Genomic DNA, 25833 nt, shown 5'->3' on the forward strand with positions numbered 1-25833 from the left:
GGTGGAGTCTTTTTCTGGTTTTAGAATCAAGGTAATGCTGGCTTCGTAGATTGAGTTTGGAAGTTTTCCTTCCATTTCTATTTTTTGGAACACTTTGAGAAGAATAGGTATTAAACCTTCTTTAAATGTCTGGTAGAATTCCTCTGAGAAGCCATCTGGACCAGGACTCTTGTTTGTTGGGAGATTTTTGATTTCTGATTCAATTTCTTTGCTGGCTATGGGTCTGTTCAAATTTTCTATTTCTTCCTGTTTCAGTTTTGTTAGTTTGTGAATTTCTAGAAATTTGTCTATTTCTTCCAGATTGCCAAGTTTGTTGGCATATAATTTTTTCATAGTATTCTTTTATAATTATTTGCATTTCTGTGGTGCTAGTTGTGATTTCTTCTCTCTCATTTGTGATTTTATCTATTTGGGTCCTTTCTCTTTTCTTTTTGATAAGTCTGGCTGGGGGTTTATCAATTTTGTTTATTCTTTCAAAGAACCAGTGTTTAGGGGCACCTGGGTGGATCAGTCGGTTAAGCATCTGCCTTTGGCTCAGGTCATGATCTTATGGTTCATGGGTTTGAGCCCTGCATCGGGCTCTCTGCTATACATATGGAGCCAGCTTCAGATCCTCTGTTTCCCTCTTTTTCCCTGCCTCTCTCCTGCATGTGCATCCTCTCTCTCTCAAAAATAAATAAATAAAAACTTAAAAAATAACCAGAATTTAGTTTCATTGATCTGTTCTACTGGTTTTTTTTTTTAATTTCTATATCATTTATTTCTGCTCTAATCTTTATTGTTTCCCTTCTTCTGCTGGCTTTAGACTTTATTTGCTGTTCTTTTTCTAGCTCCTTTAGGTGTAAGGTTAGGTTGTGTATTTGGGACCTTTCTTACTTTTTGAGATAGGCCTGAATGGCAAAGTATTTCCTTCCCTCTTAGGACTGCCTTTGCTGCGTCCCAAAAGTTTCAGACTGTTGTGTTTTCATTTTCATTTGCTTCTATGTATTTTTTAAATTTCTTCTTAAATTTCCTGGTTAACCCATTCATTCTTTGGCAGGATGTTCTTTAACCTCCATGTATTTGAAGACTTGCCAATTTTTTTCTTGTGGTTGACTTCAAGTTTCATAGTGTTGTGATCTGAAAATATGCATGGTATGATCTTGATCTTTTTGTACCTGTTTAGGGCTGATTTGTGACCCAGTATGAGATCTATTCTGGAGAATGTTCCATGTGCACTCAAGAAAAATGTGTTTTCTGCTGCTTTAGGATGAAATGTTCTGAATATATCTGTTAAGTCCATCTGGTACAGTGTGTTACTCAAAACCATTGTTTCCTTGTTGATTTTCTGCTTAGATGATCTGTCCATTGCTCTAAGTGGGGTGTTAAAGTCCCCTACTATTATTGTATTATTATAGATGAGTTTCTTTATGTTTGTTATTAGTTGATTTATATATTTGGGTTCTTCCAAGTTGGGGACATAAGTGTTTACAATTGTTAGATCTTGATGGATAGACCCTTTAATTATGCTATAATGCCATTCTACATCTCTCGTTACAGTCTTTGTTTTTTTTTTTTTAAATTAAAAAAATATTTTTTTAACGTTTATTTATTTTTGAGACAGGGAGAGACAGAACATGAACGGGGGAGGGTCAGAGATAGAGGGAGACACAGAATCTGAAACAGGCTCCAGGCTTTGAGCTGTCAGCACAGAGCCTGACGTGGGGCTCCAACTCATGGACTGCAAGATCATGACCTGAGCCGAAGTCGGACGCTTAACTGACTGAGCCACCCAGGTGCCCCTACAGTCTTTGTTTTAAAATCTAGTTTGTCTGATATAAGTATAGCTACTCTGGCTTTATTTTGACATCCATTAGCATGATAGAGGTATCTCCATCCCCTTACTTTCCATCTGCAGGTGTCTTTAGTCTAAAATGAGTCTCTTATAGGCAGAACATAGATGGATATTATTTTCTTTTCACCCATCCTGATGCCCTATGTCTTTTGTTTAGAGTGTTTAGTCCATTTACATTTAGAGTGATTACTGAAAGATATGAATTTAGTGCCATTGTGTTGCTTGCAGAGCTGGTGTTTTTGAAAATGTTCTCTGGTTTTTTCCAGTCTTTGTTGCTTTGGTTTTTTTTTTTTTTTTTTTTTTTTTTTTTTGTCCACTCAAAAACTCCCCCTTAAAATTTCTTGTGGGGCTGGTTTAGTGGTCATGAAGTCATTTAGTTTTTGTTTGTCTGGGAAACTCTTTATCTCTCCTTCTATTCTGAATGACAGCCTTGCTGGATAAAGAATTTTTGGCTGCATACTTTTCCCATTCAGTATATCGAATATTTCCTGCCACTCTCTTTTGGCCTGCCATGTTGCAGTGGATGGGTCTTCTGCTAACCTTATATTGCTATCCCTGTGGGTTAAGGACCATTTGTCCCTAGCTGCATTCAGAATTCTCTCTTTATCTTTGTATTTTGCAAGTTTCACTATGATATGTTGTAGTGTTGACCTGTTTTTGTTGATTTTGAAGGGAGTCCTCTGTGCTTCCTGGACTTGAATGCTTGTTTCCTTCCCCAGATTTGGGAAGTTCTCAGCTATAATTTGTTCAAATAAACTTTCTTCCCCTTTTTCCCACTCTTCTTCTTCTGGGACTCCTGGGATAAGGATATTGTTTCACTTGATGGAATTATTGAGTTCCCTAAGTCTGCCTTCATGATCTAATAGTTTTCTTTCCCTCTTCTTTTCAGCCTATTTTCCATAATTTTAACTTCTTTTCTATTTTAACTTGTAACTGTGTATTTAGATCTCAGTTATAGCATTTTTTATTTTAGCCTGGCTAGTTTTTAGGTCTTTGATCTCTTCATCAAGGGTTTCTCTGGTGTCTTCTATGCTTTCTTCAAGCCCAGCTAGTAATATTGTGGCTATTGTTTTAAATTCTTGTTCAAATATATTGCTTATATCTGTTTTGAGCAAGTCCCTGGCTGTGAGTTCTTCTTGAACTTTCTTTTGGGTAGAATTCCTCTTTGTCTTGTCGTGTTGGCTAAGTGTCTGTCTTAGGTGTATTTTGAAAGTTTGTTATACTTCCTGCACCTGAGAGTACTACTATATTCAAAAGGGGTCATACATGGTCCAGGGCCTGGCACTTCAGGAAGTGTTTCTGGTGTCTGCTGTGTGCACTCTGCGGTTGCATTTTGGCTTTTCTTTCCCACTGTCAGTTCTCTGCAGAGCTCCTCTCTGCTTGTGTTGGGGAGTGTTTGGACCTTTAACTAGATGTGCTTTGATTTGTTAAAATAATCCTGGAAAAAAAGTGAGGGGTGGGGGAAAGCCTGATCCAAAACTGAGAGAGAGAGAGAGAGAGAGAGAGAGAGGGAGAGAAGGAAAAGGAGTGAAAAAAAAAAAAAAACAACCCAAACAAACAACTGTAAGCCTGATTCCAAAGAAAAGGAAAAGAAAAAGAAGGCTGATCAACAAAACAAAACAAAACAAAAAACCAGAAAAGGAAATGAAAAAACAAACATAAAACTATAAGCCTGACTCCAAAGAAAAAAAAGAGATGGGGAAAAAAAAAAAGTAAGCCTGGTCCTATTTCCACCAGCATTGTAGGTGACACTTTGAAGCACTCTGTTTTTCAGTACACTTGTTGCATGCAGAGTGCTGGCTGTGCTGGGCTTCTGGAGAAGACTTCTGTGTTGGCTCTGAGTCCCGCCCCTGTAAATAAGCAGTTGCTAGGCACAGGGGGTGGGGTTTGGTGTAAGCAGGTCCCGCGTCCACTGGGGGCAGCAGTGTTGCTCTCTGAAGTCCCACAGTGTTGCTGTTAGTGGGGAAATGGTGCCACCCCAATCCAATCTCTCCTCCCTGGACCAGGGATCTCACACTCCCTGCTGTTCAGCCAGCCCTCACAGAATAGCGAGCACAGTCAGTGCGCCCTGCATCATAGGTCTCCTGCAATTTTTTTTTTTTTTTTTTTTTTTTTTTTTTTTGGCATGGGGCTGGGATTTAAAACTTGAAATCTTAAAGGGTGCAGCCCCACACTGATCCAACCCATTCCTCCAGAATAGAGCCTCTTCACACTGTGCTGATGTCCTTTGTCCCAGAAAAACAGTCCCACACCTTTGTGGTGCATGGAACCTATGGTGTAGCACCATGGAAAGCAGCAACCAGCTTATCTGCCCTCTGCGCATGCCTCTGTCTCCTCCAGATGAAAGGCTGTAAGGGGAATGTTCTCTCCCAGTGAGACCCAGATCCCTACACCATGCTATGCACCCTGGGGCCAGCTCACTCCTTCTCCCCAGGAGTGTGCACCACAACTTTGCTCAGGAGGAGAAAGTCACGCAGTTCCAAAACCTCAGAGTTTGAGCTACACACTGTTTGCATAAAACATGACACCCAGTAGCCCTCACTCCCCAGCCCCTGGTCCAGAGAGGCTGTCCTCTTGCGTGAACCCAATGCCGCACTCTTTCAACCCCTCTCTCTTTCTCTTTCTTTTCTCTCTCCACAGAAAGGGTTCCCTCCCCTCCGCAGCACCACCATTTTCCTCTACCGTCAATTCACTTCCACGTGCCTCTCACCTGCCATGCCGTCTCTCTCCAACCGTGGAGATCCTTCTGCTACTCCCAGATTGATTTCTTGGATGTTCCAAGTGATCTGACCTCAATACGGCTGTGTTTGAAGGAGAGGAAAGCCCACCCCTACTTCTCCACCACCTTAACTCCTCCCTCACTTAATTGTCTTTCAAATCCTGAATCAATTGTTAGGATCCAGACCTGTCAATCTACTAACCAGCTGTGGCTACAGAAGGGAGTGGGATTGTATTTCCCTTGGGGAACAGAGGGCAGGTATCATTTTCTAGTGGGAACACTTCGTTTTGCTGAGTACCTGAAACCAAGATAGCTTGTCATCTTTGGGAAACACCAAAAGTTTATTTTGCAGCTCAAATATTTTCAACAAAACTACTGTACCTTCAAACAGGGGCTCAGTGCTTAGCAGTCAAGTAGTCATGAACTTGAATGGGGAAAGAAATCACACTTATTTTCATGAACCTCTAATTGAAATTTAGAATTTTTAAAAATATTTATTTTTGAGAGAGAGGGAGAGAGAGAGAATACGCAGGAGGGACAGAGAGAAAGGGAGAGAGAGGATCCTAAGCAGGCTCTGCACTATCAGCACAGAGCTCGATAAAGGGCTCAATCTCATAAACTATGAGATCATGACCTGAGCCGAACGCTTAACTGACTGAGTCATCTGGGCATCCCTAAATTTTTTTTTTCTGGCAGAAATGTGGGCCACAGGCCACAGTAATGTTGCTTGTACATGGGACTTTATCACCAATAAGATCACAAATATTTTCATGTATTTCAGTTGTGACAAATATTACAAAACATCCTTTATGCTCATCATCATTTCAAAATGTGGCATTTCTAGATCTGCCACTAGGTAGTGTTATTTAATGTTTTTTTTAAAGCACTTATATTTCTATATTAGAAACTGAAAAAAAATCTCTACAACTCCATTTTAATATAATTAATTTTTTCTTAGTAAGTCTATGTCTGTTTTGCAGTTATTTAAGAACATTGTTTTTATGAAATAAGTACGAAAAATATTCTGAGAAAAAGTCTGCAGCACAAAAAGATTCAAGGATCAGCCCCCAACAATGAATGATCAGGAAGGAGTGGAACATTCCAAAGGGTTCCTGGGTGTCTGCAGGGTCACTCCACCTGTCTGCCATTATGTCCAACATCAAGCCATCATAAAATTAACATGGATGAACAAAGCCATTGTGGAGATTCAGCCAGGATTAGTTACTTCAGATTTTGGAAAGTTGACCTGGCCTTTAGGTCAAAGCTTGTTTGCCTGTTCTTGAGGCAGGAGGGGCTCCTGAAACACAAGGTGGGTCCCCTCCTTTCCTTCCCAGGGGCTCCCTCAGGAAGTATTACATCTCTGCCTGGAAGGCTCTCCCCTGAGAGTTGCTTGGAGAGTGAGCATCCTAAACATTTATGAATGAATAAATGAATGAGTGAGTGAATGAATGCACGAAGGCACCTTCTGATGCTGCAAACAAGGGCAGTTACACAGAGACAGGTTTTTCCAAAGCTGACGCCATATTGGTGCCGCATGCAGGAGAAGCTGGCCCTGCTGGGATCTGGTCCAAGTTTAAATTCATGTGCCCTCTGTGGAACACTTCCACCTGGCTCTCTGCACCATCATGCCTGGCTGTCACCCCTTTGATTTGTCTGCATCTGAGATAGAGACCCAAAGGGTCAGGTGGCCTGATGTAGCTTTCACAGCCTCTCTGGCCCTGCAGACCCTCGTGTCCACCTGCTACCAACACTGTTCTCCAAAACCCTTTGCTAGGGACTCAGTTGGGCTCCAGGGACTTCCATCTGGGAGTTTCAGCCTCTGTTTCTCCAAACCCAGGAATGTGTTTTCAGGAAACTACTTTTAGCTCATTTTTCCCTTAAAATGTGCACCACACCCCGAGTCCCTCAGCCCCTCCACCCTCACTTCCTTCCCCTCTACCCTTCAAAACACATATGGATTTTCCTAAGGGATTAAGAGCCCCTCCACGATGTGAAAGGTGGGGAAAGAGACAAAGGTGTCCTTGGTATCCATTTATGGAGCCACCTTTAAGGCAGGAACTATACTAAGGAAGATTAGCCTAGTAATTTTTCCATACCTTCTGTCTTTATTCACTTGGAAGATAGAAAAGAAAGTCAAAGATTCCTGATGGCTCTTTTCACAGAGGATTTGTGACAACTTACGGCAAAAGCATGTGCAATGAAGTCAAAGTAAAAGATGCACAGAAGTGGACACACAACCGGAAGATAGAAGATAAAAGGGAGGAAGATAAGAAAGCAGCATGTTTCCCAAAGGAGCCAACAACATGCCACACTCCAGGCAGGTAATTATTATTATTAATTTATTGAAGCATCATTGGCATACAGCATTGTATTGGTTTTACATTGTAATGGTTTATTGGTATGTGACATAATGATTCGATAGATGTATGCACATACATTGCAAAATGACCACCACAAAAAATTCAGTTAGGGGCACCTGGTTGGCTCAGTTGGTGGCGGCTCAACTCTTGATCTTGGGGTCATGAGTCCGAGCCCCACGTTGTGTGTAGAGATTGCTTAAAAATACAACCTTAAAAAAGAGTTTAGTTAATTTCATCACCACACATAGTGACATTTTTTTTTCTTGTGATAAGAATCTAGCAATTACTCTTAACAATTTCAACATACAGTATTGTTAACTGGAGTCCTCACGGCACATGGCATCCTTGGACTTATTTACCTTGTAAATGGAAATTTGTACCTTTTGACCACCTTCACTCATTTTGCCTGCCCCCACTCCCTGCTTCTGGCAAACACGAGGCAGGTATTCTTATCTTGAGAAAGGAGAGAATTCTACTAAGTCTTTAGATGATGCACCGAAAAGAGTTTCAAGTGGGAGTTATATTGATGATAGTAACTGCTATAGCAAAATACACACTGAGTGCATTTGCAAAAGCAAATTGCACGTGCCTATTTCCCAAAGCCAAGGGTGTTTGAAAAAGGTTGGTTCACTGGTCCCTTCACTGTGGTGGGCTGAATAACATCCCCCCACCCCCCTCCCAGAGATGTTCATATCTTAATCCCAGAACTTGCAAATATGTTACCTTACATGGCAAAAGGGACTTTGAACTTGTAATTAAGGATTTTGAGGTGGGGAGATTATCCTGGATCATCCAAGTGGGCCTAATGTAATCACGAAGGCCCACAAAAGAGGGAGAGATAGGAGGAGGCAGCATCAGAGAAGGAGGTGGGACGACAGAAACAGAGAACAGAGTGGTGCTGGGAGGGGATCCTGGGATTCCTTGGCTCAGGAATGCAGGCACCTCTAGAAGCTGGGAAAAGGGAGGAAACAGGTGTGAGCCTCTAAGAGGAATGCAGCCCAGCTGATACCTTGATGTTAGAACTTCTGCTTCCAGAACTGTGTGAGAATAAATCGGTATCATTTCAAGGCTCTAAATTGGTGGTAATTTATTATAGCAGCAGTGGGAAATGAATACATTATTCCTCCCTTCTTCCATGAGCTCAACACTAACCAGAAAACAGAATAGGAGTCAAGGATTTGGAGATGAAAATACCTCTGTGCTGGACATTTTCCCTTTGTCCCCCAGGTAGGCTCCCCACCTTCCTCCACCCACTCTGTAGCCTGGGAAACTGACCTGCATGGACCCCGCCAAGAGCATCCTTTGCCCTCTGCTTTCCTGAAGGGCCTGGGCAGAGGAGCACAACAGCATGAGAGCCTAGGAAGGAAGGGGAGTGACAGTGGGGCCAGCTCTATCCCCGTAGGTTTGCCATGTGTAAGCTGTGTGCCTCAGCTCAGCTCACAGGGAGCCCTTTCCACACAGCCTTGGTTCTGCTATATTCCCTCCCCTCTGGGAGGGAGAATGGAGCCCTGCTGTTACCGGCTGTGCTATCCTGTGGGCTCTTTCCAAATTATCCTAATATGAGGGTCTTAGTCCATTCAGGCTGCTGTAATAAAATTACCATAAACTGGGTGGCTTAAACACAATAGAAGGCTGGGAAGTCCAAGATCAAGGTGCTAACAGATTCCATGTGTGAGAACCCACTTCCTGGTTCATTGACAGCTGTCTTTTCTCTGTATCCTCACATGGCAGAAGGGGCAAAGGAACTCTTGGAGGTCTCTTACTAGGGCACTAATCCCATTCATGTGGGCCCCACCCTCATGACCTGATCACCTCCCAAAGGGCCCACCTCCAAATATCATCACACTGGGGATTAGAGTCAGCATATGAATTACAGGGGGACACAAACATTCAGTCTATAGCATGAGTAAGCCATCCAATTCCTGCTAGGACCCTGATACATCACCTTTCTTTCTGATAAAGCTGATTATCAGAGCATGTGGCTTAGGTGTGTGGGCAAGGGTGCTGCCTGATATTAGGAACAGGGTCCCAGGCAGCATTGAACATACATACACCTCTCTCTGGAGGCACCTGGCTACAGAGAACAGGATGCCCCTTCTCTGCGGGCAAACAGATGTCACAGCGAGCTGAGCATGCCCAATTCCTTCTCCATTTCACAAAAGCCACTTCTCCTCCAAGGGGAAGAGTGAGTGCAGAAGTAGAGGGAACGTAGAGTGTTATTTTTCTAGAGATTGCTTGGCCCAGGGGAGAAGTACACTCAAATACTTCTTAGCTTCTGCCTTTGGGCAAGTAGAATTCAAGGCAGGAAACGTATCGTAAAAGAATACCATTCGATGTTGATAAGGGTGCTGTTGTGGGTTGAATTATGTCCCTCTAAATTCATATGTTGTGAGTTTTTAAATTAAAAAAAAATTTTTTTTTAATTTTTTAAGTAATCCTTACACCCAACATGGGGCTCAAACTCACGATCCTGAGATCAAGAGTCACATGCTCTACTCGACTGAGGCAGCCAGGCACCCCTAAATTCATATGTTGAGCCTAACCCCCAGTACCTCAGAATGTGACCTTACTTAAGAGGTAAGGTCTTTGCAGAAATGATCAAAATGAGGTCCTCAGAGTGGGCCTCACTCCAATACAACTGGTGTCCTTGTAAAAAGGGAAACTGGACACAGAGACATGCGTAGAGGGAAGACAATGTGAAGATACAGGGCGATGACAGCTGTCCAAAAGCCAAGGAGAGGGTCCTGGAGCACACCCTTCCTGCACAGCCCTCAGAAGATATCAGCCCTGGTGACACCTTGGACCTCCAGCCTCCAGAACTGGGAGACTCTAAGCTTCTTTTGCTAAAGCCCCCCTTCCCCCACCCCCACCCCCAGCCTGGGGTCCTTTGTTTAGGGCAACTCCAGCACGCTGAGAAAGGCGACTTCCGCAGTAAATATATAACTCTGTGCCAAATGACATCGCAGCAAAATACACAAAGGAAAAGACTGCTAGAAATTCCCTAATGAGCGTGCAGGAGCACAGACACCACAAAGAGACGTAACAGGAGTACTTGACCTGACCTTGGGCTGGGGACTCCTTGGCAGTCTGTGGTTGGACTTCAAGGGCCCTAACATCACGATCAAACTATTTCTTGTGCCAGATGCTGGCACTCAGCACCCTCCTTACTGTTCTGAACCCTCTCCTGTGTCTGGGGGTTAAATGCAGGAGAATGGCGCTTCCTAGGCCATCTTGCCCCCAAGGCTCCAGTTTGTCTCTGGAACATCCGTCCCGGAAGCTCTGGAAGGCAGCTAGAAGCGGAAGCCATTCTTCCTGGGCAGCGCCGAGCATGCGCACTTGAGCACCAGCCGGTAGAAGCCTCCACGTTTTGCATGCGCCTCCCGGTGTCCCCTGGCGAGTCAGCCCTCTTCCTGTTCCAGAGATCAGTCAGCAGCGTGGTTTCTTGTGACACCTGGGGTGCTGTTTACTGAAAGCCTGCCCTCCCTCCACCCTGCCCACAGTGTTTTGAATTCCCTGTATTAAATCTCCTCTTGCTTGTTGGACAAAAGGCTGCGTGGCAGAACGATCCTATGAATCCGCCAAACTCCATTTCATTTTCATCCTTAGGTAGATGGAAGGTTTGCCGCCCCCCCCCCCCCCCCCCCCCGAGTCCCATGCATTTCGGTGAAGCCATGTGAATGCGTTCCGGCCAATGGGATGTATTTCCGGGCCTGGCCCTTAAGTTCTCCTCCACGGGTTCTTCCACGAGCATAAAATTCCTGGGGCTCCTGGCAAGGCACGGAGGATCGGCGGAGGTCCTGGAAGATGGCAGAACATCAGACGGAAAGAAACATGGATCCTGTAATCACCAAGTGGTGTGGATGTTCATCAAACACGCCAGTGTCTGTGTTGGGAGGGGAAAATTAGTCTTTATTCTACCAAAATCTTTTGTTATAGCAGCTAGAATTACTGATCCTAAGTAATATAACCAGGAAATAAAAAATGGTTCGGTGCTTATATGTAGGCATTCCCTCATTCTCCCTGTGCTTTTGCATAATTTCTGGGTTAAGTGTTTATAAACCTCAGTGGTAACAGACTCTAATCCTTCTCATAGTAATTGATCTATGCGTATTTTCTATTTCTTGGGTGAAATTCATATATATTTTTTAAGTTTACTTATTTATTCTGAGAGCAAGAGAGCACATGTGTGAGTAAGGGAGGGGCAAAGAGAGAAGGAGAGAGAAAATTCCCAATGATAGTGCAGAGCCTGACGTGAGGCCCCATCCCACGAACCAGTGAGATCATGACCTGAGCTGAAATCATGAGGCGGGTGCTGAAGCGACTGAACCACCCAGGAGCCCCCAGATATTTATATTTTGACAAAGAAAATCTTCATTTTCAAAATCATTGCCATATAGTTTCATGTACTGTAAAAAAAGATCTTTCTAAGCATAATAAGAGAACAGATGAGAGATTTCATTGTGTAAAAATTACAAACGTCAATGCAGAAAAACGACATTAACAAAGTTAAAAAAGCAAATAACTAGAAAATAATCCTTAAAAATATTTAAAACATTTTTTATTGAAGTATACACTCCATACAGTGTGATATTAGATTCAGATGCACAGCATACTGACTCAGCAATTCTATACATTACTAAGTGCTCACCACAATACGTGTGGTCACCGTCTGTCACCAATGTTATTACTACAAATATCTTTTCAAGTCAGTGCAAAAAGATAAACGAAAATAGAAAATTTTAGATACAGAGTATGAAGACACAAAATAAATTCACATGAATCCGTAAAGGAAAAACCTCAAATAACGGATAAAATATGAAAGAATGTTCTACTTCATTGGATTCAAAGAAACGCACACTGAAAGCTAATGGAGTTACTATTATTATCCCCATCTTACAGTCTTGGAAGCTGAGGCTCAGAGAGTGTATTGTAACTCGCTCACGATGAGAATGCTGGATGAGGCAGAGCCAGGATTCAAATCCAAGTCTTACTAGCTCAGGGTTTTTCATCCTGGGCACTACCAGCCTGTTGGACCAGGTACCTCCTCGCTGTCGGGGCCATCTGTGCATTGCCGGATGTTAAGCAACATCTCTGGAACATACCCCTGCGATGCCAGTATCAGCCCCCACCCTGCCCATTTTGTTGTGACAACCAAAAATGTCTCTAGACATTGCCAGTTCTCTCCCGGGTGGGTAGGATCTCCCTGTGCTCTGACACCATGGTGGGGAGGTGGAAGAGAAGGCAGCCGTCATCATTATTACTGCAGATGTGGGACTTGTCATTAGGGAAGATTTTGAACAGTGACATCGATCTCTGACCTAACCCGAAAAGGCAGGTAAGCTCAAATTTTCCTGCTTTACAATGAAGAGGACAAAGCTTATTCATTCATTGCTTCATTTGGTAGACATTTGCTGAGCACCTGCTAAGTACCAAACCCTGACCTAACCTCTGAGGATAAAGCAAGGAACAAAGCAAAAATTCTTGTCCCCACAGAGGTGCCACTCCACAGACAATAAACAAACAAGTGAAGTATGCGATATTTCAGGTGATAATAAAGGCCATGAAGAAGTGGAGGGTGGGATGGGCATAGGGATGCCGGTGGGGAGTTATACCTTTAAATAAGGTGTCCAGGCACAGCCTCACTCAGAAGGTGACATTTGAACAGAGACCTGCAGTAGGGGAGGAGTTGAGCTCAACCATTATCTTGGGGAACACTGTTGCCCAGAGAACCACAAGTACAAACACCCTGGGACCTCCTTGGCAGACTAAGGAACAGCGAGCATGGCCAGAGTGCAATTAGGGGGTGAGTGCCACCAGAGCACAGGTGGAGGGAATGGTGTTTGTGACATCCATGGTGACTTCTCCAAGGCCATTTCTTTTTTTAAGTTTATTTATTTATTTTGAGAGAGAGAGTGCGTGAGGGTCCGAGGGAGAGAGAGAGAATCCCAAGCAGGCTCCGCAGTGGCAACACGGAGCCTGACGCGGGGCTCGAACTCACAGACTGTGAGATCATGACCGGAGCCGAAACCAAGAGGTGGGCACTTAACCAACTAAGCCGCCCAGGTGCTCCTCCAAGGCCATTTCACGTAGCAGTGCTCCAGGGTGCAGCTGGAACTTTGGAGCCCTCATTTCCAGCTGAGTCAGGCTGCATGAACCACTTTCTCCTCTGCATGGGCCCTGCCCTAGAATTATGTCCTCACCTGAGTCTGTGACTCACCTGGGCTGGGCCAATGCTGTGGAGATGGGGAGGTGGGGAGGGCAGGTTGTGGTGTATAAGTGGAGGAGGGCTGCTGACTCCTGACCGTGTCTGGCACTGAACAGCCTCTTCTCGTAGCCTCCTCTGTGCTGAAAAACAGCATGATGGCAGTCCTGCTCCTGCCCCTTCTCATGACAGCCTGTGCGTTCTTGGGGGTTGGTCTGTGGGTAATCTGCAGCCATTTCCTTACCGCGGACATCCCTGCAGCCATCGGCCACCCGGTGAAACTGCGGGTCCTGGATTGCCTTTTCCTGCTGTTGTTGAGATGGGTGAGTTCCGTGTTTGACTTTTCCTCTCCGCCTGAGGGTTCAAGGAGGAGGTTGGGGAAACACATGAGAAGATTCTAGTTGCATTGACGCAGCAGCAGAGACAGGCTGGCTGCATTTTATTCTCACATCTGAATGATCCCTGTTAGGGAACCTATTAACTAAGAGGTTCTCAATCTCTTCCTAGGGTTGCTCAAGCTGTACTGGGCTCAGAGCCAGAAAATGAAAAAAGATTTACTTCCTCGGTTAACAGGAAAGAAAGGTCAATTCCAGTCCCACCCTCCCTGCCTCCTGTCTTGCTGTCTTCACAGCACACACTATGAAGCTGTGAAGACAAGAATGAGTTACTCCGGATTTTGAGCCCCCATTACCACCTACCCAGCTAGAACCAGCCAACAACAAAGACACATGCAGCCAATTAGTAAATTAGTACAAATGAGCAGAACTTCAGAATGTAGCTTTAGATACACACACACACACACACACACACACACACACACAATCTTTTTACTATTGAGAGATGGAAAACTTTATGTCATATAGTCAGATTCTGCTCATTGCTACTGGTGCGTGAATTTAATAGAATAGATACAAATAGATCATGGGGAGAATTGTGTCAAAGTTGCCAATGGGGACTGGTTGTGCTTTTCCAGAGGGCTGGCAGATTGAATACAGAAAACACAGTTAAGTCTCTTATGCAACGGAAGGGACTCCCTGGTGTCTTCTTTGCTTTCCTCAAGCTCAGCTAGTATCCTCATGATTGTTGTTCTAAATTCTAGGTCAGGCGTATTACTTATGTCTGTTTCGATTAGATCCCTGGCCGTGACCCCTTTTTGTTCTTTCTTTTGGGATGCGTTCCTCTGTCTTGGCATTTTGTTTACGTCTGTGTCTTGTGTGTGTTAGGAAAGCCTGTTCTGTCTCCTGCTCCTGAGAGTTATGGCTATAATGTTCATTTATTTATTTTGAGAGAGAGCGAGAGAATGAGCGAGGCAGAGGGTGAGAGGGAGAGAGAGGGGGAATCCCAAGCAAGTTCTGTGCCATCAGCATAGAGCCTGACACAGGGCTCGATCTCACGAAGCTCGAGGTTGTGACCTGCGCTGAAATCAAGAGTCAGATGCTTAACTGTCAGAGCCAGCCAGGCATCTCAAGAGTAATGGCTATATTAAGAAGACCTCATATACTGGTCAGGGCCTGGTGCTTCAGGAAGGGTCTCTGGTGTATGCCGTGTGCACTCTGCAGCTGTGTTTTGGCTGCTCTTTCCCTCAGGTCAATCCTCTGCAGAACTTCTCCATGCCTGCAGTGGGGTGTTTGGACCTTGTCTAGTGTATGGAGAGCTTTAACTAGGTGCGTTTTAGTCTGCTTGTTAAAAGAAGCTGGATCCTATTTCCCCTAGAGCTGCATTCTGTGATCAGTAGACCTGGTGTGTGTGTGTGTGTGTGTGTGTGTGTGCGTGTGTGTGTGTGTTGGGGGGGAGTTGCACTGGTCTTCTGGGGGAGGGGCCTTCTGCGCTAGCTCTCAGGGGGACTTGCCCTAGTTCAGAAGCACCTGCAAGGCGCAGGGGGGAGGGGCTTGGAGTAAGGGGCTCCAGCTTCCCCTGGGTGATGCTGTGCTGCCCACTGAAGTCTGGCAGTGTGATGGGCTGGGGAATGACATCAGTCCTTTCTCTCTCTATCTCTCTCTCTCTCTCTCACCTGGAGCAGGGAGTTCTCCCCTGCTGCTGCTCAGGAAGCCCTCACAGAAGAGTGAACAATCTCCCTTGTGTGTCCCAGGTGTCCCTCAGATGCCCCTGCCTCCCTCTGTGTCCTGGCTTTCTGCTGCCTGGTGGCACAGTACTCTTGTGTTTTATCTCAGGTACCCGGCTGTGTTTCACAACTCCAAATTCAGGGACCCAGTGTGGCACGGACCCATGCTGATCCTCTGGGGTAGGGTCTCACTGTGCTGTGGCCGGTGCCTCTTTGTCCCAGAAGGGCAGTCGCATGACCGCGCAGGGCTCGGAGTTTGTGGTAAAGCGCAGCAAAAAGCCAACGCCAAGGTTTGCTGCCCTCTGTCTCTGTTCCTTTGCTTGTGATGCTTGTGAACAGGGCAGCATGTGGGCGCCTGGGGCTCTCTTGTCCCCTGAGAGGCTGTGCCACCTCTCCCAGATGCACTCCAAGCAGGAAAACTGTGTCTCCCAGTGTGACCCAGGGGATCCTCAGACCACACTGCCCACTCCTGGGCCTCCTCCCTCCTTCCCTGAAGCACCGCTAAGCCCACCAGGACACGCCTCTGACTTCTTTGCCTTCTTTGGGTCCCCCTGCTTGTGCAACTTGCGATGTTTGGCCCCTCTTGATTTCCCCGTCAATGGTTTGGGCAAATGTTTTTCTTATGTAGTCCTCTGGGCCCTGCTCTCTCTCTCTCCCCCTCTCTCTCTGTCTCTCAATCTCTATCCTCTCTCCATGATCAGGGCTCCCTTCCCTCTGCAGCACCTACAATTCTTTTCTTCCCCAAATCACGTCTCTGCACCTTCCTACCTTCCACGATGTGGCCTCTTTTTCTCCTTCTTGTTGTGCAGTTTGTTCCGTGAGTCCTCAGATCAATTTTCCTGGGTGATTTGACATTATCTAGCTGTGTTTGAGGGATGAGGCAAGCCTAGGGCCCCCCTACAGCTCCACCATCTTAACGCCCCGCCCCCCGAGGCTGAGGCTTTCTCAAAGAGTTGAGAAAGCAAGTGCAAACACCTGTTCCCATGAAGACCCCTTCCTGGAGAAGAACCCACTGGCTGAAGGCTTCCTATGTCCAGCTTTCACAAGATCTGATGATTTGTCCTCTGGCTTTCCTGACCTTGACCCTCATAGTCTGTAGTCTGGGCTCCCAAATAGGATGACTCAGTTTCCTCATCCGCAAAAGAGGGGGAAATAGTAGTCCAGACTCCATAGCATGTTGTGGGCTACGATGAGTTAAACCATCCCGAGTGCAGGTTACAATTCCTGGCATAAAGGAAACCCTCAATACGTATTAGCCTTATTACTGTTTGTTGACTTGCTTTTTTTTTGTTTGTTTGTTTTGGTTTTGTTTTTTTGTTTTTACAAAGATGTGTCATGTAACTACGATGTGTCGTCCACCAGTTGTGGCTCTGGGATCAATGAGGGGCAAGAGAAATAAAGTCCCAGATAGAGTCCGCCTTCAGGGAGCTTATAGTCTCATGGCAGTGTTGGTGGGGAGACAGAGAGAAGAATCGGGCAAAACCACTATAAACCAATCCATTTACAGAGCGGCGAGTGCTTCCAGCAAAGTGAAAGAGGGCTTCTTCATCCGGGGTTCTCTGAATCCCCAAGGGGACAGAAGACAAGGGGTCCGTGAAAGTGGGTGGGGTAAAAAAAAAACGCTCCATTTTCACTCACCTCTAAAGGAAATGCGGGGTTCCCTTCCATGAAGAATGAAGGGGACAAACCACAGTTGTGACAGCACAACCTGGGACTTTGTCACCAAGAGGAATCCCGCATATTTCCAGAGCGTATTACAGCCATTGCAGATATGGTGAAAAATTGCACGGATGCCTCATTTCTTCGAAGTAATAATGATATTAAACCAGCCGCTAGATCTCGCTGTTGTGTGCTCGTATGTAATCCCACATATTTTATTTTAGGTGTCAAAAACATTCTGTGACGAGGTCCACAGGCATCGCTTAAAGCCAAACTGGCATTGGTGCGGAAAGGGTTAGGAACCACTAGAAAGAGGGTGCCTGGGTGAGAGACGACTTTGTTTACTTTTATTTTGTTATCACGCAAACTTTCAGATATGCACCAAAGGAGACAGAAAACTATGAGGATGCCCCATGTACCCTCCCCTCCCCCCAGTACTGATTGCTGACTCCTGGCCAATCTTGTTTCACCGGGGCCCCCACCTTTTCCCCCTTCTCATTTCTCAGGAAGTGGACCTCAGACATCATATTATTTTATCCAAAAGGTTTCAGTCATTATCTCTGAAAGACCAGAACGCCCTCACCTTTTAAAAAACATAACCACAGTGTAGTTATGACGTCTTAAAACTAGCAACTAATGCTTGGGACGGCTGCATTGGCTGGGCTGGTCCAGGAGGGCCTGCCCCGGGAAGAGAGGTCACGTCCAGGCCACGGTTGGGGGTGTTCTGGGGGAGAGGGACCCTCACGGGGTGGCCAGAAGCTCGGTTTGTGGGACCGGGTGTCAACTGTCTGGGGAAAGAGGATGAGGGGGCAGTGTGGGCCAAGGTGGGGTGGGCTTACTGCAGTGTCACAAGGGCGCACGTGGCCACGTGGTCCAGCCTGCCCACCAGCCACTCCGCTGGGGGCACGGGTGGCGGCTGCACCCGAGCGCAGCACAGACTGAAATCCTTCTGGCCTCATTTCCTCCTCTCTCACCAACAGGGGATGATTTTTGAGAAACTGAGAATCTGTTCTATGCCCCAATTTGTCCGTTTCATGCATGATCTGAGGCCACTGAAGGAGGATCCGGATGTCGTGGTCACAGACCTCCGCTACGGGACAATCCCTGTGAAGCTGTACCAGCCCAAAGTGTTTTCCTGCATCCCCAGGCCTGGCATCGTGTTCTACCACGGCGGCGGGGGGGTCCTGGGGAGCCTGAGTAAGAGTCTTTCCCTCAGACCCCACCCATAGTATGACAGTCCCAGAGCAGAGCTGGGTGGCCACCCACCTTCCAGCAAGAGGTGGCACCCCAGTCTATAAGCCGCTGTAGGACCCGGACAGTTAGCGGGTCCCAGATCATCCAGGTGGCAGAGATATGGAAGGTACTGATCTCTTTCTGGAACTAAGGAGACCTATATATGCAACATATATATTCATATATACATATGCTATATAAATATATATTCATATATATGCTCTATTTACATTCATATATTCATATATACACATATGTGTATATGTGTGTATCTATGGATATGTTTATATATATGTTCATATATATATGAAATATCCATATATATATATGAAATTCACACAACATAAAATTAACCACTTTTTTTCTTAATGTTTATTTATTTTTGAGAGAAAGAGTGTGAATGAGGGAGGGGCGGAGAGAGGGAGAAACAGAACTTGAAGCAGGCTCCAGGCTCTGAGCTGTCAGCACAGAGCCTGACACGGGGCTCGAACTCATGAACTGCAAGATCATGACCTGAGCAGAGGTCGGACCCTCAATCGACTGAGCCACCCAGGCACCCCAATTATTTATTTTTATTTATTTATTTATTTTTGATAGAAAGAGGTCCCAAGCGAGAGAAAGGCAGAAGGAAAGAGGGAGGGAGGGAGAGAGAGAGAGAGAGAGAGAGAGAGAGAGAGAGTCCTAAGTGTGGAGCTCGAAGTGAGGCTCAACGAACTCACCCCATGTGGGCTCAAACTCAGTGAACTGTGAGATCATGACCTGAGCCAAAGTTGGATGCTTAACTGACTGAGCCACCCAGGCGCCCCCAAATTAACCACTTTAAAGTGTACAATTCAGTGGTGTTTAGTACGTTTATAGTGTTCTAAACCAGCACCTCTATTCAGTTGGAAATAGGATTTTTTTTAAAGTGGAAATAGCTGAACACATGTCCTTTTGCTTCATACCAGCTATCGTCTGAGACAAATTCTGGTACAGACAGGAGAACCAATAATTTGAGGAAAATCAATGACAGAAAAAACTCAAAATCGAGACCGTTTTATTATCTTAGCCCCCCCTCCCCCACGCACTGGTGTCCCATGAATTCAAGGGAAAAAACCCTTTTATTTGGTTTCAGCCCTGCCTTCTGAACTGTGGAATGTCAGAGGCACACTGCGGTAGCTTTTGAGAGTAAGGGATTTGATGCAACCATGGTTTTGGTTTGGTCTGCATAATGGATGGCGGTAACAGTCAGTAGGTATTGATAAATATTATTAATAATATTTACACAGCAGACACTGTGGAAGCCCTCTATGTAATAGTTATCTCATTAACCACCCCCCCCCCAAAACAACCCTGTTATTATCATCGTACCCATTTTAACCCATTTTACCGATGTGGCAGTCAAGCCTCAGGGAGGTGAAGGCACTTGCCCCAGACTACTTCAGCTCAAGCTAAAAGGAGGCAAAGTCGGGATGTGAGCTCCGGTCTGAATCTAGAGCTCGCACCCCTGTGCTCTATGGCCAAACGGCATCTCAGATATTTTGAATGGATTGCAGAATCAATGGGGATGGGGGGAAATCTTAGAGGAAGTTCTTCAGACAGGATCTCAGAGGAGAAGTTCTAGAAGGTGGGGAGGAAGGACTGCTCCACAGCGGGAAAGAAAGTTTGCAAAACCTTGTTAGGATCAGCCCCAGCTCTCTGTGGTGGTTGTCAGAGAGAAGGGGGCAGCTCATGGTGATGGCTGGCAAAGGAGGCCACTAATCTTCCTAGTGAATGTTAAATACCTTTTATTTTCTAGAAACCCATCATGTCATATGCTGTCATCTGTCCAAGAAGAGTGGCTCAGTGGTCCTATCAGTTGGGTGAGTAAAAGGTGGAGGGGTGGTGCTGGATAAGGGGGGTGGAGAGCCTGGCTTGGGGCGGGCAGGGGGATGCAGGGACACCAGGACACCAGAGCAGGGGATGATGGGCTGTGAGCAGCGGTGAGGAGAGGGACAGGGAGAGGCAGAGAACAGCACTCCTCCCTGTGGGTGGCCCTCGGGCGTTCTGTGCATGGTAACATCTGGAAGCTGTGTGGGGAGTGGTCTTCTCTGGGTAGATCAAGTGCAGGGCTTTGCAAACATGAGCCCTATTGGTGGCACAGAAGCATGTTCCAGACACTTAGCACCTCCTACGCGAAATGCCACAGTGCCCTGCACGGTAACAGACAACCTCGGCCATTGCCATAGAATTCCCAAGTGCTCCCGAGAGGGAGGTCCACCCCGGTGAGACACGGGCCAGGGGCAGGAGAGACCTGGGGTGGCCCCTCCCCTGGCAAAGTGGACACATAAGAGGAGAGGTCACTGTGGTCAAGTGGCCTCATCCTCCCTCCCCTGCCGCCTGACACCTTGTCCCACGGGGGCAGGATGGTTCCTTCCTGATTAATCTTTCCTGCGATTTATTTATTTATTTATTTATTTATTTATTTATTTATTTAATATATGAAATTTATTGTCAAATTAGTTTCCATACAACACCCAGTGCTCATCCCAAAAGATGCCCTCTTCAATGCCCATCACCTCCACTCCCCTCCCTCCTACTCCCCATCAACGCTCAGTTTGTTCTCAGTTTTTAAGAGTCTCTTATGCTTTGGCTCTCTCTCCCACTCTAACCTCTTTTTTTTTTTCTCTTCCCCTTCCCCTTCCCCCATGGGTTTCTGTCAAGTTTCTCAGGATCCACATAAGAGTGAAAACATATGGTATCTGTCTTTCTCTGTATGGCTTATTTCACTTAGCATAACACTCTCCCTGCGGTTTCATTTAAATGCGCATTCCAGGGGCGCCTGGGTGGTTCAGTCGGTTAAGCATCTGACTTCGGCTCAGGTCATGATCTCGCGGTCTGTGGGTTCGAGACCCGCGTCGGGCTCTGTGCTGACAGCTCTGAACCTGGAGCCTGCTTTGGATTCTGTGTCTTCCTCTCTCTCTGCCCCTCCCCACTCCTGCTTCTAAAAAATTTTAATAAATGCACATTCCATAGAGCAGTACCAATGCCAATGTCTTGGTGGGAATACATTTCCCAGCTTCCGTGTGGCACAGCTGGTTGAGTTAGAGTGAAAGATACAGAAATCGGTCCTGGATGAGGCAGAGGACCCCAGAGAAACCACTCACTTTACAATTCTCAGCTCCCAAACCGTATCTGCAGTGGGGTAGACGTCTTGATCCAAGTGTTGGCCATGACATGCCTTACAACTCTGGTCACTATAGTATGCCAACGAATCTCTGCAAGAGAATTATTTTATGAATCCAAGATAGATGAGGCTTTAGAGTAGAAACATTGCTGTCCTGGCATGAACTCAGGGTGGCTTAAAAGAGGAGGCATCGTGATGGGAATGGTTGGCAAAAGTTCGTGGGTCCCACAGAGTATTTTTTTTTCTTTCTTTTTTAAATTTGAGACCAGCATTTAAAATGGTAACATTTCTCACAACACCCAGATTTCTGGAATCTCTTGAGAAACCGGGAGGTCTAGCATGCCACGCTGCTGACCTCCATGGCAGTAGTGCATGGCGCACCTTTAGGACAGCAGTGGTCCAGAGTGGACGTGGGTGATCTGGAGGAGACCCGTACGTTAACTGCTGGCCCCTGGTGGTATTTATGTCTGCAAGATCCTCCCACAAAACCTGCAAGCATGGCAGGGTTAATTGGAATTGAAACCCAGGCAAATCTGGAGTTGCTCATACAAGAATCATAAGAAAAGGGGACAGCTGTGAGCCAGGGAAGGACCCATGGGTAGGTTCAGAAAGATGGGGTTCATGTTGATGATTGCTAACTTGTTGACCCATAGGCAGATGACAGGGCTCTCGTGGTCACAGCCTGTCCCCCAAAGGGTCATTTAGATGGAGGGAACAGCAACCGCCACTCACGGAGCCTGTGTGCCAGGCTTCATGACTATCACCTCATGGAAGCCTCATACCATGAGTTCACTTTCTTGGGCTTCAGAAAGAGAGGCTAATGGATGAAATTTGGTCTAAGGGACGCTAGACACGTATTGTTGGCTCTCCTAGGGCGATGAGCGTAAACCGTGTTCCTTGGTTCTTTTTTAGATACCGCCGCCTGCCTCAGCATAAATTCCCGGTGGCGGCACGAGACTGTATTGCAGCCACCATCCACTTCTTGAAGTCCCTGAATGTGTATGGGGTGGATCCAGATCGGGTCGTGGTCTGCGGTGACAGTGTGGGAGGGGGAGTGGCCACGATAGTTTGTCAAAAACTTTTGGACTGTCCAGATCTCCCCAAGATCCGTGCTCAGATCCTGGTCTATGCCATCCTCCAAGCTGTGGATTTTCAATCCCCTTCCTACCAGCAGAACAGGAATATCCCACTGCTCAATTGGAATTTTGCCTTCTACTGTTGGAGTTGTTACCTGGACATCAACCCCTCCTGGAAAAGCACCATCATGAAAGGTGCCCATTTGCCTGCTGAAGTCTGGGAAAAGTACAGAAAGTGGTTGGGTGCAGAAAACATCCCGGAGAGGTTTAAGAAGAAAAGCTACCGGCCGATGCCCCGTGAGCCCCTAAACGAGGCTGCCTACCTGGAGACAAACCTCGCTCTGGATTTGATGAACTCACCCCTGATCGCAGAAGATGAAGTCATGTCTCAGCTCCCCGAGGCTTGCATTGTGAGCTGTGAGTATGACCTTCTCCGGGACCATTCACTGTTGTTCAAGAAGCGGTTGGAGGACTTGGGAGTCCCGGTGACATGGCACCACATGGAGGACGGTTTCCACGGAGTGCTTAGCACCTTTGATATGGGCTACTTGCAATTCCCCTGCTCCACGAGGATTCTAAATGCCGTGGTCCATTTTCTAAATAAGTTGTGACCGTCTTTCCTTCCTGTTAGAGCTGCGGAAGTGTGCGTTCAGCCACGATCTGGTTCCCCAATGAGACTCTTTGTTGTGATGTAGGCGAGGCTGAGTGGGGCTGGGGAGGGTGTCGAGGTTGCCATGTTCTTCTTGCTTCAGCTTCTAGAACTGCAGAATGAGTGTTTCTGATGTCTCAAGGGAGAGCAGTAGGAGAGACAGGTTTGGGGGGTGGGTGGGACTCTGTTCATGTTTGTGGTCAGGAAAACTTGAGCTGCAGTGGCCATTGGAGAGAGTGAATGATCACGTAAGGGTTGCCTGTGGCTTTCCTGAGGGAGAGTTCAGGCTGATGTAGGCTGTAGGTAGCACTTGGCTAGCCTTGGAATGAAACGGGCATCAGGTGCAATCCCATGGGCTTTTTTCAGCCTAGCTCAGAGGATGGGGCTCTGATGTTCTAGACTGCTGAATGGAGGTGGGAAACTGGTGTCACTCTCCCCCTGTGGGTACACGGTAACATTTCTCCTGCTGTTCCTCTGCCTCTGCGCTCAGAGTTTTGACTGTCTGGGCTTGAAGAGTTAGGACAGAATGGATAGGTTTTCCATAGTGGTTGGCACCTAGAGGCTGATGAAGATAGCCAAGAGCCATCTGGCCAGGGAGCTCTGGATCTCCTGGAGTCAAAGGAGCCAAAGGGCTGAAGATGTATTAGCAAAAACGATTTCTGTCTGAAGACACACAACCAACTCAAATTGGCCTAAATCAGAGAAAGAATGTATTGGTTGATGTAGCTATGAATTCCAAGGATAAATCAGGTATGGTTTGATCTAGGAACTCAGACGATGCCACCAGCTGCCTTCTCTTCTCTGCATTTACTTCACCTTCACCTCTGCATATGGGTGGCCCTGAGCAGCTCCATACTTACATTCTCTAGAGTCAAGTCCGTCCTTATAGATTTGCCTCATTCTCAGCCATGCCAGAAGAAACCACATTGTAACTCAATAGCTCTGTGGGCATTTTGGGTGGTGTGTCCAGGTGCCACAACTAAGGGAATGGAATGTTCTGACTGGCCAGGCCTAAGTCCCATATTGGCCTTGGAGTGAAGGATGGGATCAACTCCACCCAGTGCTTGGACTGAGCATGAGGGAAGGAGAGAGTATTTTCCTCACATCAACACTCACTCTTCTACAGTAGACATCAATGCTTACTCTACTGAGTGGACATCAGTGCCAACTCTGCTGGGTGGACATCAATGCTTACTCTACCACAGAAGCTAAATGAACTCTGAATCAGAGTCCTTGGATGTGACAAGGGATGTCAAGGACCACTCAACAAGTTGGCCACTTGTCCGTGAGGAATAAAAATTCCAATGAAGGGGCGCCTGGGTGGCTCCGTCGGTTGGGTGTCCGACTTCAGCTCAGGTCATGATCTCGCGGTTCGTGAGTTTGAGCCCCGCATCGGGCTCTGTGAGCCTGCTTCAGATTCTGTGTCTCCCTCTCTCTCTGCCCCTCCCCCGCTCACACTCTGTCTCTGTTTCTCTCAAAAATAAATAAATGTTTAAAAAAATTCCAATGAAAAGGATGGCCCAGGTTCCCAGGCTGGCCCTACCTGGTCTTCAGGTTGGCTAGCAGCTTTTATAGGCCAAGATCCAAGTCTACTGCATGGAGACCCCTGTGCATGACCTTAACTGGCTTTCAGTTGAATGCTCGTGCTGAAACATGGGGCAGAGAGGAATCCCATCTGGTGGCTCCTCAATCCATTCACAGCAGGAGACCAGCAGGTGTCTTTGTTGGAGAATTAGGAACCACTCACTGAAAGCGCCTCGTCTGGTGGCCCCTCAGCTGTTGGGCAGCACTGGGATCTGAGGAGCATGGTCCCTTCTAGAATAGGTCTCTGAGCTGAGTCTGGGTAGGCTCCTCTCCTGGAATGTGGCCTTCATTGTTTTATGCTGCCTCTGACTGAGCTGGCCTTCTGGGGAGTTGGGTGGTTAGCTCTCCTACTGTGGGATGGCAGGGGGTGTGTGAACCAGTGGAGGACCATACCCAAGGGAGATGAGTCAGTTACGTTTTGGGGGCTGGAAGAACCTCTGGCTTTGAATTTCCACTGCCCTGTGATAAGAAAGCAGTTGCTTCGAGCTGCTACCCTGGCATTTTCCAGCACAACAGCCCTGCTCACACCCACAGGCTAGACATTCAGATAAGAACCTGGAGCTTAGGATTCTTGCTGTAAGTTCCCACTCTACTTTTCCCAGGCCACCTTTAAAAATAGCCATGTACTGGGGCGCCTGGGTGGCACAGTCGGTTAAGCGTCCAACTTCAGCCAGGTCACGATCTCGCGGTCCGTGAGTTCGAGCCCCGCGTCAGGCTCTGGGCTGATGGCTCGGAGCCTGGAGCCTGTTTCCGATTCTGTGTCTTCCTCTCTCTCTGCCCCTCCCCCGTTCATGCTCTGTCTCTCTCTGTCCCAAAAATAAAATAAAAACGTTGAAAAAAAAATAAAAATTAAAAATAGGGGCGCCTGGGTGACTCAGTTGGTTGAGCGTCCGCCTTCGGCTCAGGTCATGATCTCGCGGTCTGTGAGTTCGAGCCTTGCATCGGGCTCTGTGCTGACGGCTGGGAGCCTGGAGCCTGCTTCGGATTCTGTGTCTCCCTCTCTCTCTGCCCCTCCCCCACTCATGCTCTGTCTCTCTGTGTCTCAGAAATAAATAAACATTAAAAAAATTTTTTTTAATTAAAAATAAACAAAGTTTGGGGCGCCTGGGTGGCTCAGTCGGTTGAGCGTCCGACTTCAGCCAGGTCACGATCTCGCGGTCCGGGAGTTCGAGCCCCGCGTCGGGCTCTGGGCTGATGGCTCGGAGCCTGGAGCCTGTTTCCGATTCTGTGTCTCCCTCTCTCTCTGCCCCTCCCCCGTTCATGCTCTGTCTCTCTCTGTCCCCCCCCCCCAAAAAAAAGTTGAAAAAAAA

At 46.8% G+C, this 25833-nt stretch overlaps 1 protein-coding gene across 4 annotated transcripts in view; it reads left to right on the top strand.

The window, feature by feature from the left end:
- AADACL3 (arylacetamide deacetylase like 3) overlaps positions 1-25248 on the top strand; it is a 46143-nt gene extending 20895 nt beyond the window's left edge. For 2 of the 4 annotated variants that reach the window (XM_023258144.2, XM_023258145.2), the window contains 4 exons: positions 6716-6874; positions 17817-18033; positions 19847-19910; positions 22127-25248. In XM_023258144.2, the coding sequence (XP_023113912.1) occupies positions 6833-6874; positions 17817-18033; positions 19847-19910; positions 22127-22901 (1098 nt within the window). In that variant the 5' untranslated portion in view covers positions 6716-6832 and the 3' untranslated portion in view covers positions 22902-25248. Of the gene's footprint in view, positions 1-5142; positions 5863-6715; positions 6875-12907; positions 13439-17816; positions 18034-19846; positions 19911-22126 lie in introns of those variants that run through there. The other 2 variants (XM_019836195.3, XM_019836192.2) reach the window with 2 other exon arrangements.
- Positions 25249-25833: the final 585 nt, after the last annotated feature.

The sequence above is a fragment of the Felis catus genome, chromosome C1 (assembly GCF_018350175.1).
Source record: "Felis catus isolate Fca126 chromosome C1, F.catus_Fca126_mat1.0, whole genome shotgun sequence".
Lineage (NCBI taxonomy): Eukaryota > Metazoa > Chordata > Mammalia > Carnivora > Felidae > Felis > Felis catus.